The 17,883-nt window shown below is 38.5% G+C and overlaps 1 protein-coding gene across 1 annotated transcript in view; it reads right to left on the minus strand.

The window, feature by feature from the left end:
* Nucleotides 1–10,071: 10,071 nt before the first annotated feature.
* Nucleotides 10,072–17,883, minus strand: part of ACSS3 (acyl-CoA synthetase short chain family member 3) — a 71,971-nt gene continuing 64,159 nt past the window's right edge. The window contains exons 12-16 of the mRNA XM_015812038.2: nt 16,069–16,150; nt 15,300–15,422; nt 12,731–12,830; nt 12,389–12,564; nt 10,072–10,494 (exon numbers count right to left, since the gene is read on the minus strand). Of these exons, the coding sequence (XP_015667524.1) occupies nt 10,426–10,494; nt 12,389–12,564; nt 12,731–12,830; nt 15,300–15,422; nt 16,069–16,150 (550 nt within the window). The 3' untranslated portion in view covers nt 10,072–10,425. The remainder of the gene's footprint in view (nt 10,495–12,388; nt 12,565–12,730; nt 12,831–15,299; nt 15,423–16,068; nt 16,151–17,883) is intronic.

A 17,883-nucleotide genomic window follows, 5' to 3' on the forward strand; every position in this document is an offset into this window, starting at 1 on the left:
TGAATTCTTGCCTCTAATGATCAAGAGGGGAAAGATTTAAACATGAAACTTAAGCCAAAAATGAACCTATAAAGGCAAAACAGAACTCTCATACACATATACAAACATTCACACAGAAATGCATACAAAATTGTAGAAAAGCACTGTGACTGCTCTTTTTTCTAAAACAAACATGAAGAAAAACTGCAAAAATCAGAAGCAATTACAGAAAGCAAGAGACATTTTCCTCAATGGCTACCAAGAAGCAATTACCAAGAAGCAGCTAGCTTTGCTAGTATTTTTTTTCCTCAAAATTCTTCACATGCTAGCTAAAATTGGCCTTAAACAAAATGAGATGAAAATAAATCTGATTTTCAACATTTCAGTTATAGAACAATACCCTCCATGTCTTCATTATAATAGGGTATTGGAACAGCTGCTTGTCTAATGTTAGGCTTTCATTCAAAAGTGGCCTTGCTGAGACTTCACTGAAGTCAACTTTATCAGAGGAAATAACTAAAACACAAAACAGTTATTATATACTGTATAGAAGTTTAGAGGAGAAACTATTACCTGCTGTGGTTTTATTTAATGGTGTTATTGATGTTTGCCCTTTGTTATATTGGAAGTTTCAAAGAAATATTTAATAATGTAATTTACCTACTCTATTTGCTAATAATCTTGCTGCCTGATTGATCTTATTGTAGCTTAAGTCCTGTCCTTCAGCAGGCTTATCTGCAAAACATCTGCACGTGCATTTGTTTTACTGCATTTTAAAAATTTTAAACAGATTTCAGTTAATTAAATGGTGACCGATTTTTTTTCTCTCCCCCTTGTCAATAAAATAAAATCAGTGCTCTTTTATGTGTTCTGTCTGTGGTACAGTGGCATATATCATGGTTTCAACCTTAATTTTTTAAAGATAAACACTGTTTAAGGGACAAATATAATCAAGACATTCTCATTTATCAGTCTATTAAAGTACAGAATGTTTCCTATTCCAATGATTTGGAAATTTGAGAGACCCCATTTTGACTTTGAAGCAGTTGTTTGGAGTTCAAAATAATTATTACATATCACGGTATGCTGTCTCAGTTATTGTATCAATCAGTACATTTCAAAAATGTTCAAAATATTAGTTTCATATTTGAAATACAATGTTTTAAAATTGAATAATCTGATTTACTCAAAAGTATCTGAATTTAAAGTGGTTTGCACACACTACTATGAAATACACCAGTTTCAACTCATTCTAGTTATATTGCAAAATGTTTCTTTTCAGTACATTATTGTGCCTTTTCCAGCTGAATATCTTCCAGACAGAAAATACATATATGTTAATTTTTAATTTGTTCTCTGCCTTACCTTTATGATCTTTGTGGAGGCACAGAAGAGGGCATGTTTTTTCTAAAGCTGAAATGAGGAATTTATAACCTACAATCTACCAGCTTGAGTTGTAGATCATTCTACACTTCTGTTCCAAGTGTTTTGTGAATTGCATTTTTTTCATATTGGCTTGCTCTTTTTTCCCGTCAGTGAATACAATTCAGTGCTCTGCGTCATTAGGCTACTGAGCGAAGAGCAGAAGAAAAAGAGTGTTATTTCCTAAGAAAATATATTGGTGGGGTCTGTATAGAAAGCCAGAGACCAGGTAGCCTTTGGATTAAAACCCATCCCACTACCCCCCCCCAAAGTATAACTGTACTTGCCCACAACTACCTTGTCTGACCCATCTTTGCTTAACACATAAGAAAACTTGGCCTTCCCTTTTAATCAAAGAGGATTCCTTAGATTGCAGTCTAAATTGTACTGTATTAATCAGTAACTTCCATTGAAAGCAACTGGACTCATTCCACATTAGGCTGCAAGAGTTCTCAGCATGTGGGGGAGAGACAGGATAATAGACAAAAGGTTTATTCAAATTTATTTTCAATTAAACATTTTTTACTGACTTACATACAAGGAGGTTGAACAACCCTCAACTTAGTATCACAGCTCTTCCCTTAATTTCAAAATTCTTTGCAAGCAAATAGTTTAGACAATTCATGGATACCATCTGTTTTCTAGCATTTTTTAAAGTAAGTCAAGGATAAAGAAAAAGAGGATGTCAGAATGAAAGAAAAGGCTATTTTCATCCCCTCCCAAATAGCCTCATTACATGAAAGGCCCCAACAAATTACTTGTAGAAAAATACAGGTAGTCCTTGACTTACAACAGTTCATTTAGTGACCATTCAAAGTTACAACAGCACTGAAAAAAGTGACTTATGACTGTTTTTCACACTTACAACCGTTGCATGGTCACATGATCAAAACTCAGATGCTTGGCAACTGGTTCATATTTATGACGGTCGCAGTGTCACTTAATCAGTTTTTGTGACCTTCTGACAAGCAAAGTCAATGGGGAAGCCAGATTCACTTAACAGCCGTGCTACTAACTTAATGATTCACTTAACAACAGTGGCCAAAAAAGTGGTAAAATGGGGCAAACTCAATTAACAAATGTTTCACTCAATTGTGGTTGTAAGTCGAGGACTACCTGTATGGTACTTGACCCTCCTCCCCAAATAAACACTTTGGGGATGTTTCTCTACCTTTTAGATTTCAGACTACATGTATGGGTGAAGGGAGGTACAAGAAAATGCTTTCAGGTATTATAGCAACAGAACACCTCAACTATTAAATAACTCCCTCTGGTCGCCTTGCTCTCATAATAAGAAAAGAGTCTTACCCAAATTCATTGTAATGATAAATTATCACATTATGGGTAACAACCCTGTGAATTGTAGGATGATCAAACATATACCAAGATTATTCCCCATGACTGCCAAGTGGTGAAAGCCCCAAATATCTGTTTATAAAAATGTATGACAGTGTTTTAAAATAATTTGGGTATTTTAGAAAACGCAGCACAATTTTAGAGACTTAACACCAGGGGGCAATATTTCTGAACTATATGGTCCTTTTCGGCTTGGTTCCTACAGAATTGCTATGTGGCTAACAAATTATTATTTACCTTGAGTATCTGGCCATTCCAAATAGAGATTTTTTTTCCCTTAAACTTATATTCATAGCTTGTGGCATACTACACAGCCACAATCACTGTAATGGGCTATGAGAATAACTTTGAGAGAAAGGAAGGAGAGGAAGGAGACCAGCCTAGACAATGGTCTGATAAGATAAATCTGAGTCCAAAGCAGGAATGGAGGGTGGACAAAGCATCTCAAAACTGACCTTCCCTAATTCTCTGAAACATAAAGGTAGGTCGGGGGGGGAGCATTTTTAGACTTGCAAGATTCTGTTATTATAAGCCTACAATATAGATAATATATTAGTATTCTTGTTTTGGTTTCCTTGTCTGGACTGACTTTCCAGGCTGACACACAAATCCTACTCTAAAGGATTTCTTAAAGGGTTCTACCATGTAAAGTCGTACATCAGGTTACACAATCTTTTTTAAAATAAATTGGGCTGCTTCAGCTCTCACAAAGAACATATTTGAGCAACCCAATTCTTCCTGGCACTTTATGTTCCCCAACCTCTCTGCCAAATTACCTAGTTGCCCATGAAAATAGAACCTAATGAGAAAGTTACCATGGAAAAGGACAGTGGGAGATAGGAATATAGGTAATCCTCAGCTTAGCAACAGTTCATTTAGTGACCATTCAAAGTTACAACGGCACTGAAAAAAAGTGACTTATGATCGTTTTTCACAGTTGCGACCATTGCAGCATCCTCATGATCACATGATCAAAATTCGGATGCTTATTGGCTGGTTCATATTTATGATATTTGCAGTGTCCAGAGGTCATGTGATCAGATTTTGAAACCTGACAAACAAAGTCAATGGGGAAGCTAGATTCCTATAACAATCATATAAACTTCACAACTGCAATGATTCACTTAACTGTGGCAAGAAAGGTCGTAAAATGGGGCAAAATTCACTTAAATGTTTCATTTAGCAACATAAATTTTGGGCTCAATTGTGGTCATAAGATGAGGACTACCTGTACAGTACAATTTATCAGTATTTGTGAAAAATAAAGCAGCTTATCTCTATCCAGGTAGTTTCAAATGAGTTTTACCATAGCTCAGAAACCTTTGCATTCACTGTATCTTGTCCTTAGCTACAAATGAAAACTTTAGATGGCTGAGGGACCGTTTCAGTTAATTCAACAGCCACCGGTAGGCCTAAATTACAGGATTTTGCTAATACTGTACAACAACAACAACAACAACAACAATAATCTAGTCCAACCCCCTGCTCAGGCAGGAAACCCTATACCATTTTGGACAAATGGCTGTCCAGTGTCTTCTTAAAAACTTCCAGTGTTGAAGCATTCACTGCTTCTGGAGGCAGGTTGTTCCACTGGTTAATTGTTCTAACTGTCAGGAAGTTTCTCCTTAGTTCTAGGTTGCTTCTCTCCTTGATTAGTTTCCATCCATTGCTTCTAGTCCTGCCTTCGGGCGCCCTGGAAAATAGCTTGACACCCTCTTCTTTGTTGCAGCCCCTGAGATATTGGAACACTGCTATCATGTCCCCCCTCATCCTTCTCTTCATTAAACTAGACATACCCAATTCCAGCAACCGTTCCTTATATGTTTTAGATATAAATGCGTCATTAGTTTAGGGTCCTTGCATTGGCACAAGAAATCCAAGTCCAGCCCTCCTCTCTTGAATTCCACTGACCCTTATCTATCGCCAATTTAGTGCTGTTAGTTGACCAGATTCTTGTGCATAAATTCCAGCAACTGTTCCTTTATATGTTTTAGCCTCCAGTCTCCTAATCATCTTTGTTGTTCTTCTCTGTACTCTTTCTAGAGTCTCAACATCTTTTTTACATTGTGGTGACCAAAACTGGATGCAGTATTCCAAGTGTGGCCTTGCCAAGGCATTGTAAAGTGGTATTAATACTTCGTGTGATCTTGATTCTATCCCTCTGTTAATGCAGCCTAGCACTGTGTTGGCTTTTTTGGCAGCCGCAGCACACTGCTGGCTCATATTTAAGTGATTATCCACTAGGATTCTGAGATCCCTCTCACAGTTACTACTATTGAGCGAGATACCCCCTATACCATACCTGTACATTTAGTTTTTCTTGCCTAAATGTAGAACCTTACTTTTTTCACCATTGAATTTCATTTTGTTAGATAGCGCCCAATATTCAAGTCTGTCAAAATCATTCTGTATCTTAAGCCTATCTTCTGGAGTCTTGGCTATTCCTGCCAGCTTGGTGTTGTCTGCAAATTTGATGACTTCCCCATCTATCCCCTCATCCAAATCGTTGATGAAGATGTTGAAGAGCACTGGGCCCAGAACAGAACCCTGAGGCACCCCACTACACACTTCCCTCCATGTAGATGCGCTTCCATTGAGGACCACATGCTGAGTACGGCCGGTCAGCCAGCTACGAATCCATCTGATGGTGATGCTGTCTAACCCACATTTTTCTATCTTATCAAGTAGTAGGTTGTGATCTACTTTATCAAATGCCTTACTGAAGTCCAAGTAAATTATATCCACAGCATTCCTCTGATCCACTAATTTGGTCACTTGGTCAAATAATGCAATAAGATTTGTCTTGCATGATCTGTTTTTGACAAACCCATGTTGACTTTTAGTAATGACTTTGTTTGCCTCTAGGTGTTCGCTGATTTGTTGTTTGATTATCTTTTCCAGAATCTTCCCAGGTATTGAGGTCAGGCTGATAGGTCTGTAATTTCCTGGATCCATTTTTTTTCCTTTTTTGAAGATGGGAACTATATCAGCTCTTTTCCAGTCCTCTGGTAGTTCCCCAGGATCTTTGAAAAATATAGTTCAGTGGTTCTGAGATCACATCTGCCAGTTCCTTGAGAAGCTTGGGATGTAATCCATCTGGTCCTGATGATTTGAACTCATCTAGGCTGGATAGGTGCTCACTTACCATTTTCTTGCCTATCTTAACTTATGTTTCTATTCTGTTTTTTATGGCACTATTTTTGATAGGTTGGTCTGTTTTTTCCCTTTGTGTAAAGACAGATGCAAAAATCGAGTTAAGTAGTTCTGCTTTCTCCTTGTTGCTTGTCACCTTCTTGCCACTTTCTCCCACTAATGGACCAATCATGTCCTTCACTTTTTTCTTGTTTTTTACATGTTGAAAGAAGCTTTTTTTGTTATTTTTGACTTTGGTCGCAAGCCTTAGTTCATTTTGAGCCTTAGCTTTCCTCACTTCAACTTTGCAGGCTCGGGCTATTTGCTGATATTCTGACTTAGTTATGTGCCCCTCTTTCCACTTTCTATATTTGTCCTTTTTATGTTTCAATTTATCAGAGAGTTCTTTATGCAGCCATGCTAGTTTCTTTTGAGAGCTGTTATTTTTCTTCTTTGTTGGTATTGTGCTAGATTGGGCTTTTATTATCTCACTTTTCAAAATTTCCCAAGCTTCTTGAGTTGTTTTCCCCTTGAGGATTCTCATCCATGGAATCCTTCCCAAGCACCCTCTAAGTTTATTGAAATTAGCTCTCTTAAAGTCCAAGACTCTAATTTGACTGTATTCTATTGCTCGTGCTTCCATAATGTTGAATTCCAATATTGCATGATCACTTCCTCCCAAGGTTCCTGTGGCTTCAACACCTTCTATCATTTTGTCTCTGTTAGTGAGAATTAGATCCAAAATGGCTAATCCCCTAGTTCCCTTCTCTACTTTTTGGGAGACAAAGTTGTCTGATAGGTTTGTCAGGAATCTGTTTGATCTTCCACTTGGCGCAGAGCTTGTCTCCCAGTTGATGTCAGGGTAGTTAAAGTCCCCCATTACTATTGTGATGTGCTTCCTACATACCTTAGTTAGCTGACTAGCAAAAAGTTCATCTATTTCCTCTGTTTGGTTGGGTGGCCTATATAGCAGGGCTTTTCAACCGGTGGTACGTGTACCACCTGTGGTAGTTTGCCACATGGCAGGTGGTACGCGACCGTCCTAGAGAAGTGTAGCGGGGAAGGGGAATGAGTCAAAGCGACCCAAGCCTGAGGGAGAGGCAGCTGCAGCTGCAGCTGCAGGACTGTCTGTGTTCAGCAGAAGCCCCAGGAGCCGTCAGGGCTCCAGCTGATTGGTGCTTCGGGAGGCAGTGCAGAGCTGGAGGTGAACTGAAGAAAAAAGGGGGAGGAGAGGGTATAAAAGGAGGTGGTTTGGGTGGGAAAGGGAAAAAAAGACAACAGGGAAAGAGAAGGGGAGCTCAGTAGGCAGGCCGAAAACAGGGAAGAAGCACCAGCTATTGCTGGAAGAAAAGGTCCCCTGGTTTGTTTTCTCCAGCCAGGAGAATGCAATCAGCGCTGATGAAATGAAAAGCCAGTAGACGAGCATGTTGGAAAGGAGGTGGGTTTATTTAGTTCTGGATCAGCTGGTAGCTTCAGTGGGTTACCGTAAGGATTTTTGTGCAGTTTTTACAGCATTTTGTAATTCAGAGGCTTGGTTTGTGTGTTTTGGTTATTGGAATATTTTAGTCTGTATTTTAGGCTAGCCATGAGTGTTGACTTCTGTAGGTTTAATCCATTTAAACAAATGTAATTAGTTTTACCCCCTTATCTTGAGTCTGTCTATAGCTTTTAGAAAGTTTTCTTTGAAGGTAAACAGGCTTAATTTAAGGCTAAAGCTTTTTGCAATTGCCGGAGCTTTTCAGTCTCAGGTTGCAACATTGTGACACGCCTGAGGCAGCTTAAAGAAAAAAAACCAGTTTATGTCTTTCTTTATTTTGTGAGCCTTTCTTGGTTTGCACTTGATTCCTGTGTCTTTAAAGGTACAGGAAAGGGATGGGGGGATGGGGTGCATTCTTACTATATTGTAGAAAGAGCTCAGAAGGGAGAGAGGAAGAAGGGCTCACTAGCTAGCTCAGGGGTCTAAGACCTGTGGACTTCAAGTCCCAGAATTCCTCAACCAGCCATGATGGCTGAGGAATTCTGGGAGTTGAAGTCCACAAGTCTTAAAAGTGCCAAGTTAGAAGATTCCTGAGCTAGCTGGTAGTGGTGCATATTAATAAACATGGATAAATTCATCATATATTTGTCAGTGCAAAGGGAAAGTGATTCAGCAAAGGAACAGCCGCCAAAGAAATTCAAATTGGTACTTTTCCCTTTTTTCTATAGTTTGTAATATTTTATTAGATTATAGAATAAAATATAAAAATATAAAAGCAAATAGTAGGACACAGTGCGGAGGAAAAAGGAGGAAAAAGTCAGGGGGAGAAGGGAAAAAGAAAAGGCATTGACTTCTGACTTCCTCTGTTGCAGTAGAAGGAAGTATTAACATCGAACCTCAACTTTTTACTTTTCCATAATATTATAAACCAGCCATTTATATAACAACAAATGAATCTAATCAGTAAAATCCACCCCCCCCTTTTTTAGTCATCAAGTTTTTGACACCTTGCTAAGCAGTGTTGGTACTCAAATATTGTCATGTCCTAAAAGTGGTACAATCTGTGAAAAGGTTGAAAAGCCCTGGCCTGTAGTATACACCTATGGCAATGTCATTTTTCCCCCTTTTTATATTGACCCAAATGCATTCAGGACAGTTTTCATCATTGTTGTGCTCTATTTCTGTAGAGATGTAGTTATTTGTTATATTGAGAGCAACTCCACCTCCTCTTTTATTTGGTCTGTTTTTTTTAAATAATTTAAATCCCTCTAGCTGTGTGTTCCATTTGTAGGTTTCATCCCACCGTAATGGGATGTTTCCATAATGGCAACAATATCATATCTGCCCTCATTAACCTGAATTTCTAGTTTACCCTGTTTGCTGTTCATACTCTGTGCATTGGTGTATAGACATTTGAGTCCTTTATGACTGACTTGTGTTTACTTTCTACACAACCTGTGTGGTGCCTGAGTTCCCCTATTTTCTTACCACCTATTTGGTTAGTACACTTTGTGTGGCACGTGCTATTAAAAGCTTGATTTTGCTTGAAAGCAAGGTTGATATTCTTATCCACACACACATCTATGTTACATGCACCGATAGCCCTATAATTTTTAGATTGCCCGGGACAGGGATGTTCTGTATCAATTAACTCACTGTTCCCGCTGTTTAGTTTAAATATTCCTCCGGAAAATCTGTGAATTAATTGCCGAGTAACTCAGTCCCTTTCTTCGATGGATACAAACCATCTCTTTTGTACATTTTTTCATTGGACCAGCTACAGACATCGTGACTAATATAACCAAAGCCTTCCCCTTTACACCACTCCTTTAGCCACATATTGAATTCTGCTATATGCTGGCCTTTTCCATTTTGCTCCTTATACACTGGTAAAACCTCTGGAAAAAGTAAGTCTACAGCCTACTCTGCTAAGTTCCTGCCCCAAGCTCTGGAAATCATTCTGCACAGAGAGTACATCTTTTTGGGACAGATCGTTAGTGCCAAGATATACAAAAGCCTCCACATCACAGTCCTTGGTGGCATTCTTGATTATTTTAGAAATACGCTTCTTATCCCTACTGGCAGTAGCACCTGGAAGACACCTGACCTCTTTCAAAACCTCTGTGTCCTTTCCTAAATTTACATCCCTTATAATTGAATCATCAACCAGAAGGTGGCTTCTCTTTTTGGATGGCTTTCTGTTCTTGCATGACTGATCTGTAATACCTGATTCGCACTTCTCCCTGTCGAAAACTAGTTCTTCATCTCGGACCGCAATCCCCTGCTTATTTGAGTTATCATCACAAATACCTTTACCTGTCTCCTTAATGTCCCTATTAAGGTCAGCAAGGGCACTGTATCTGTTGTGCAGGGACACAGCAAAAGCTTTGTGTTTATGGTTCACAGCTCTCACCCTGCCAGATCCCACAGTTCTCCACACTGCCCTTCTCCTGCAGGATCTTTGTGGTAGAGGAGGCTGATAGTGCGGAGGTTCAATAGAGTAGAAGGGCTGAACTGGACACCTAATTTCTGCCTGAAGAGCACAGATTACAGACCATAGATAAATAATCTATCCTTGTAGACTAGTGATTAACTCCATTAGCATTCATTTTCTTTACCTTATTACTCAAAATTTAAATCTGTATGTTACAACAACAAATTTTAGCTACCAATGTTGAGCTACTTAAAAAACGTCAATGCAAATATGAGTGTTTCAGACAAAGAAAACTTTAAGGCCTGAGATTAATTTTCATCCTGGCACTGAAAGAAACAAATATAATTTTAACAGAATTTAAATTATGTCATCTTTTGCGCTGTATTTAAGAACCATGTGTGTATTACTAATATTTGCTCATACAGTTTTAATTACAATTAAAAAAATTAAAATTATCTAAATAGCTCATTGTAAAATTTACACCAACTGAATATTACTTGTTACTGTAATCTAAGATTCAGTAACACATTTACAGAAATAAAATCAACATTTTACTTATATTTCTGGCGTAACAAAATGCAGTAAGTAATGCAGGTCTTCCTTACATTTTAGTGTTTGTTAAATGTTATTTTAACCTTTTTAACACTTCTTCTACATGTTTAAATGCAGCAGGATCCTCAATAGTTGGGGTTATCTGGAAAAAAAATGAAGAAAACAAGAATCTTAATATGGCAAATTAAAATTGTGAAAATCATATATAAGTCAGTATTTTCCCATGAAAAGACAATGCATCATAGGGCAACAATTAAAGGTATTTCAGATCAGCCAACTTATAGAATGTGACCAAAATCAGGACTCATGATTTCCAAGGGAATGAAATTTGGGAAAGTTGTGCAGTTTCTGTTATACTGGCGGTGGCTGCAATACCAAACTGCTGTTATAGTCATATGGTCTTTATTTACAATATTCTGTGACAGTTTCCCAGACAGTCTTGTAATCCCTTGTTCCTTCCCCCATCCAGCAGAAGACACTTACCTGGCTGTTGCTAAGGGAAAGAAAAGGGAAAGGAATAGGGAGGGAAAAAAACCTGGGCACTCTTCCCAGCCCTCTTGCACACCTATAGTACCTATACCCTCCCCAACCCACCTGTGCATCTTCCTTGATAACATGCAGTACTTCCTGTGCACTCGCATGTCCTCTTCCCAATGCACACTGCCCCTTGCACATCTTTCTTGACCCATGTGGCAGCTCTTGTGTACCTCTAGGCACCCTTCCCAACCCCACAACACTGTTCCCCCTTGGCACAGCACTTCTCACATATCCCTGCAACTCCCATGCATTCTTCTTGCACTGCACTGCCTCACTACATGCCCAACCCAACCCACACAGCACTTCACATGCACCCCAGGCACTTTTTCCGACTTATACCACCGACTGCATGCCTTCCCTTACCCACATGTCATTTTTGCACATATCTACACAGCCTTCCCAACCCGAGGCATCTCTCATGCATCCCCATATGCCATTTTTGACCCGCGCCCCCTGGCTCCCTCCATTATTCTTATATGTTGATAGAGAATGAGAGTTCCAACTCTAGGCCCCTGCTTTGCAGGGCGCCACAGGGCTTGGTGCTTTCTCCATTCCTTTTTAAAATCTACATAAATTGCTGGGCAAATTCATCTGTCACCATGGGATGAAGTATCACCAGTATGCTGATGATACTCAGTTATACACCTCCATCCCAAGTAAAGTCAGTGATGCTGTGGATGTTCTTTTGCAGTGCCTGGAGGCTGTGGGGCCTTAGATGGGGAACAACAAACTTCAACTGAACCCCGGTAAGATGGAGTAACTGTGGGTAGGGAGCCCCTCTGCATCCAGGAATTTATCATCTTTGGTCTTGGATGGGATTGCATTACCTCAGACAGACTTGGTGCGTAAGCTGGAGGTCTTCCAAAATTCGTGACTCCTGCTCAAAGAGCAAGTGGAAATTATGGCTAGGAGGGCATTTGCTGAAATTTGTGTTATGAGCCAGCTATGCCTTTTCCTAGATAGGGACGCTCTTGCTCAGTCACCCATGCCCTGGTCATTTTCCATCTGGACTATTGCAATGCACTCTACATAGGGCTACCCTTGAAAAGTATCCAGAAGCTTCAGCTGGTACAAAATGCAGCCATACGGGCAATCCTGGACATCCAAAGATTGGTACATGTAACATTTCTGATGTGTAAGCTGCATTGGGTGCCTATCTGTTTCTTGGCCTTCCATAAAGCCATAAAAGCAGTTGAAAATGCAGTTGGAGGCTGGTTGGCACTCTGAAAGCCCTCCCCCTTTTTAAATCAATTTTTAACATTCCTTGCCTCTTTTAAATTTTACATACTGTTTTTTATTCTTTTAATATTTAATTGTACACTACCCAGAGTCACTCTGAGAGACATGACAAATTAATAAATTGCTCCCTCTCCTTTTTGGCCACCAATGGTCAGTCTGTTTCTCTATTGTATTTGGGTAAGGAAATATCTCTGAAACAATGACACGGTGGGTCACAGGTTGTCTAGTACCTTACTATATTCTGTATTTATGGCAGTTACCTTGTATGGCTTCCCATTCACAAGAGAAGCAAGAGCTGATCGTGGTATCTTGCCAGAACGGGTTTTTGGTATTTGTTTCACAAATACTGCTTTCCGAAAAGCTGCCACAGGACCAATATCTTCTCTAACTCGTGTAACAATTTCTTCCAACAGTTGTTCCTCTTCAATATCAATTTCTAATAAGCATATAAGAGCACAAGATAAGTGGCTTTATTGCTTTGCATGGGTACAATTTTGTTACTCACCGGCTATCACAGCCAAATCAAGACAACAATCTCAAGCAAATCATTCACTTCAAAACTCCAAAGATAAATTCAGCTTTGTAAATTAACAAGTTCTCACCATTTCTCAGGACACACAATGCTAGAGGAACATGGCCCTTTAATCGATCCTCTTGACCAACAACTGCACAGTCTGCCACAGCCATATGGGAGAGAACAGCCTGAAGAGAGAAAAGAATAAAAATACTATATTAGACAAATATAAAACGGGCATGTCCATTACTTATCTGACAAGGTGGGCCCAGCAACAGCAGCCTATGGACAATAAGGTGGAGCTCTCCATTAATAGGCTTGTGAACAGCAAGCATTCCCATTGGCCTGATGCAACTGACCATCTTTGTCATCTCCTCCTTCGCATACAAACCCCTAAAAATCTGCTCTGTACAGTTTTGAGATTTCTCAGGAACATCGGAAAAGTAGCCTAGGATGAGGCACAAAGATTAGGCTACTACTAAATGTTCTTTTCACCAACAGGAGTATTCTGAGCAGAAATTTGCTCGGGAATTCATTTAAAATAGAACAAACATCCAAGGTCCATCTCAGAGAATGTGGAAATCTAGATATCAGGGTCAATTTGTTAATCTGTATCAATAGAAACTTATTTGCATATTATATGGTGGCTCTTTCAAATATTAATGGGGACTTCATAATATATAGTCTGAAAAACTCTATGCTTCCCAGCCATGTTTGACTGAGATCATATGTGATTATAAATGAATTTGTGGTGGGATAATTTATGTGGTGGTTGGCTCTGATATGTAGAAAAAGGAGTGTGCAGGAGTCACAACATATGAGTAGACTGCTCATTTCCTCTTGGACCTCCACACTAAAATAGATTCCTAAATTCTGAGACTAGCATGGAAAACCCATAAAATGTAACTTTTCACTAAACAGCAAGGAATAAATTTCCAAGCATTTGTGTGGGAAGAAGCCTATCTAATTTCAATGAAATAGATACATGGTTTTGAATTAGATCACGCTCCAAATTTCAAAAGGATATTTCAGTTTGAAGCTTTGATCAAATCACTTTAACTAATCAGATTCACAAATTAAAACAGAGACCTGCTTTAATCAATTTCAGTTGCTAAGCAAAGCAACTGTTGAATTTTGCCCCATTTTAGGAAATATTTTGCACAGTTGTTAAACGAATCACTACATTTGTTAAGTAAATCATGTGATCATTAAGTGAATCTGGCTTTTCATGATTGATTGCTTGTTAGAAGCTGACTGGGAAGGTTACCAATGGTGATCACATGACCCTAGGACAGCTAGCTGTCATAAATACATTCCAGTTGCCATGTGCCCAAATTTTGATCATGTGACCATGGGAATACTGCAACGTAAGTGTGAAAATTGGTCATAAGTTACTTTTTTCAGCGTTGTTGTAAGTTCAAATGCTATACTAAATGAATGGTTGTAAGTCAAGGACTATCTTTAATAAACATTTTATAAGTTCTATATATGATCCACTGCCTCTGGAGTTGCTACAGAAAATATATGATGCAATATCAGTTCTATAGAAAGAGAATGCAAGGGACTGAGTTATATAACCAATCAGTTTTCTCACAGAGCTCCTTGGGTGGCAAAACTTAATGAGTTTCTTTGATTTTCCCAATTCTCAGCTTCTTTAATGTGCTAAGCAAGGCCACAAACATTAATTTAGTTCTTTCTTGTGTTAATAGAATTATAAGACCTCTGTGCCCTGTCCTGCCAATACAACTTGCAATGAAAGCTGCAACCAAGTCCCGTTCAGGAAATGCCAAACCTTGTCAATGTGTCCTGCCCAACTTACCACCGTGCTGAGGAGATCACCTGGCATGAGTTTATTTTAAAATAGTTTTAAACCTTAAATGTTTTTTAAAATATTTTTAATTTGGACTAGAACAATTTCTAAATTAATTCACTGAGTCTCTACAATGATGGCTATTGTATTGGCCTTTCCTCACGTTTACTGTTTCATTTTTAAAATGATGTGGAGAAATATTTCAAACAAATATTTACAATAAGATCCAGTAAAACGTGGCAGATTAATATCCTTCACAGAGGTTAGATTTGCTATTCTCATCCCATTCTGCCTGCCTCTAATGGAGTGTCGCAGGAATTTTAATACTTCCTCATTCCATGGATCAAATTTTCCTATATCAAATTGTGAAACAGTTTGCATGAAATCATGCTTTCTTTCCTTGATTTATCTTGAATTCAAATCAAATCATGCCTTCTTAGAATATTGAATGACAGTTTAGTGATATGCTTCACTAAACCCTCACCAGGCTGAACAATGCATCCTCTCTACTCTGTCTTAAAAACAGTTATTTCTTTTTCCTGCATTCCAATCAATGCTGTCAGGGAGCCACCATTTATTTTTTCTTCAGTGTCTCGGATAAAGCAAAAGTCTAGAATATTGTCAGAAATTAATATGATGGCTTTCAGTGAGTATGTAAGAGGAGCAGTCTAGTAATGATAAGAGCACTGCTCCCGTTGCTCCACTCATTCATTAAGTCTTCATGGAGAAAACTTTGCTAAAAAAGAGACTCACCAGAAAAAAATAATTTTGAGACAGACCCCCCCCCCCTCCTCTTTTTCTGCATTTGAGACTGAGGTACCATTTTTCCTGGTTGTTTTATCTTTACCTCTTCAATTGCACCTGCTGAAATTCTATGGCCTGCAACATTTATCACATCATCCACACGAGACATGACATATAGATAGCCTTCTTCATCCATATAACCTGCATCCATAGTATCGTAATATCCCTAAGAAGAAAAGTAGATAAATGAAAAATGCTTCAGAATATTAGACACAACAATGTTATATTTTTGCTCCTAAATCAATGCATTACCAAATAAGTACCTCATTTGATCCCTGGCATTTTTTTCTAAGTTTCAATCTATAGTTCATGGTTCTGTTCATGGAGGTTGACAGGTTGAAACATCATTAAAGTGCTTTCTATGTAAATTCAATATGAAACATACAAAAGCATTTACCATGGGTGCTGTTCATCTTATATGTGATCCTGTCTGATAAAGATTTTTGGAAGAGGAAGAAAACTATACAGATTTGGCATAACTGAAGCTTTTGCTGTCCTAAATGTACCACATGTGTGTGTATGTGTCAGCATGCGTTTGTGAGCTCACAGGAATTTTTTTTACTATGTAAAATATTTTAATATAAAATGATATATTTTAACTAAAATTAAACCAGTCAGCAAGTTTAAAGACTGAAAATTAAACATTTCCATAAAGCTAAGAAAAACTTTCAGGATTCAAAAGCCAAATGGGAAATGTTATTACAATGAGTAAAAGGGAAGTGAGGATAGCCACTGATCAAAATTAAAGGAAAAATATAGAGCATTTCATATTTTAAATAACGTATATTGTTATATATTTAATCACTTCTTACCGGAAATTTTTGGAAATATAATTCTTTATAAAGCTCTTCATTTTTCCAAAGACCTAAAAAGGCTCCTGGTGGCAAAGGCAACCTATTATATATTTAAAAAATGGGAGGGATATAAATGCAGAATACAGTAATACAGAAAACTAAAAAATAATGAAATATATTCTTCTAAATTCAGAATACTTTTAAATGCAGGGCTAGAAAAGTTACTTTTTCCTCAACTTTGAGCACAGGAACTTCCAGCTATCAACTCTAGTCTTCCTCTACCTAACCACTGTCAAATTGATTTCTCCCTTCTATGCAAGTCTAGGGCAACCACAACAGTCTTATGCTTAAGACACAGTATTTACCTTTAGTCATTTCACACAAACAATTATTCCTTATAGAGTGGCTAACAGAAGAGAAGCAAGCCAAACATGATTAATAGCAGTGATTTTCATTCTCACACATTGTCAAGAATTGTTATCATTTAGAATACATAAATTTAATTTATAGCTAAAATACCATAGCTACAATACCCTCAAATGTATTACAAGAAGAAACTCATATGAAATTTTCTAAAGAATTCAATATTCCTCAAGAGTTTTCCACAACATTAGTAGTGTTATGATTTCATAATTTTTTGTTAAAAATAAGTCTCTCAAAAAAAACCTTTCAAGAAACAATAAAAGTATATTTTCAATGGTGTTACAAGTATAGAAAGTTGGATGGAAAGAAGTAAAATAAACAAAGCAGGTATTTATTTCCACCTTTATGCCCCCCAAAAAGAATAACATTTGAGTTCATAGTACAATCTATATTAAAATTTAAATCATTACCCATCCAGGAAGACCTTCCACACAAGACCTTATAACACAAAATAGCAACAGGAAGCGATTCATACTTTAAATATCTGAGAGCAAATGCTGCACACTGTGAAGTGTTATGCAAGTACAACCTAATTTTATAACACTTGGGCCATGAGCCATGGATTCTAATGTAAACAAGCCTGTGGTTAAAAAGAGTCACTAAGCTTTTGTCGGCCAAACTGCCAACGTCGTCAGAGTTGGAGTAAAAGGAGATCTGGGAGCCAGCTCATATAACCTCCTGCCTCTGCGCCCGGCTCCTTGAGTGCATCATCGGCCTGTTGATTGTACTCATCCGTACGGCGCTGAGTTGTTCCGCATCTGGCAACCTGTCCTTGGCCCCGCTGGTTGTTTTACAATCCTCAAGCATTCTTCTGGCGCATGTGCAAGCGCCTGGAGGGCTGCTGTCAACACGTCCCTGCGCCTGGTCTCCCTCCCCTCCCATTCTGGGGGGATCTTGAGTGTTGTATCTCACGCTGTGATTCAGGCCCACTGTCGGGCTATTATCCTTCCCCACCCCCAAGGCAGTTGTCATCCAGCCCGTAACTCCCCCGCCCCAGTCCTGCAAAGAGCGGCTGTTCCGGCATTTCTGCTCTCCATCTTCCCCCTCCCTCCCCCTATATATATATATATTTGTGTGTGTGTGTGTATGTGTCTGTATGTGTCTGTGTATCTGTGTCTATGTGTCTCTGTGTCTTTGTGTGTCTATGTCTATGTGTCTATGTGTGTCTGTGTCTATGTATTAGATGAATTCTACCTGGTGACTTGCAACAAATGTGCTTAGGCAATAATAAAGGGAAAATGTAAGAATTTGTGATGGTGTTTTACAGTATCTGGAATTGGCATACAACATCTGCTAAAAGTCATAAAGTTTCTCAGTGAAGTTTCCATCATAATGATGCCTCTTATTCTATCTTGAGATTATTCACCAAATATTTATAGCTCATGGTTGTTAACCCTTTTTGAGGCATTT

The sequence above is a fragment of the Protobothrops mucrosquamatus genome, unplaced genomic scaffold, assembly GCF_001527695.2.
Source record: "Protobothrops mucrosquamatus isolate PMUCROS unplaced genomic scaffold, P.Mucros_1.0 scaffold63, whole genome shotgun sequence".
Classification (NCBI taxonomy): Eukaryota; Metazoa; Chordata; class Lepidosauria; order Squamata; family Viperidae; genus Protobothrops; species Protobothrops mucrosquamatus.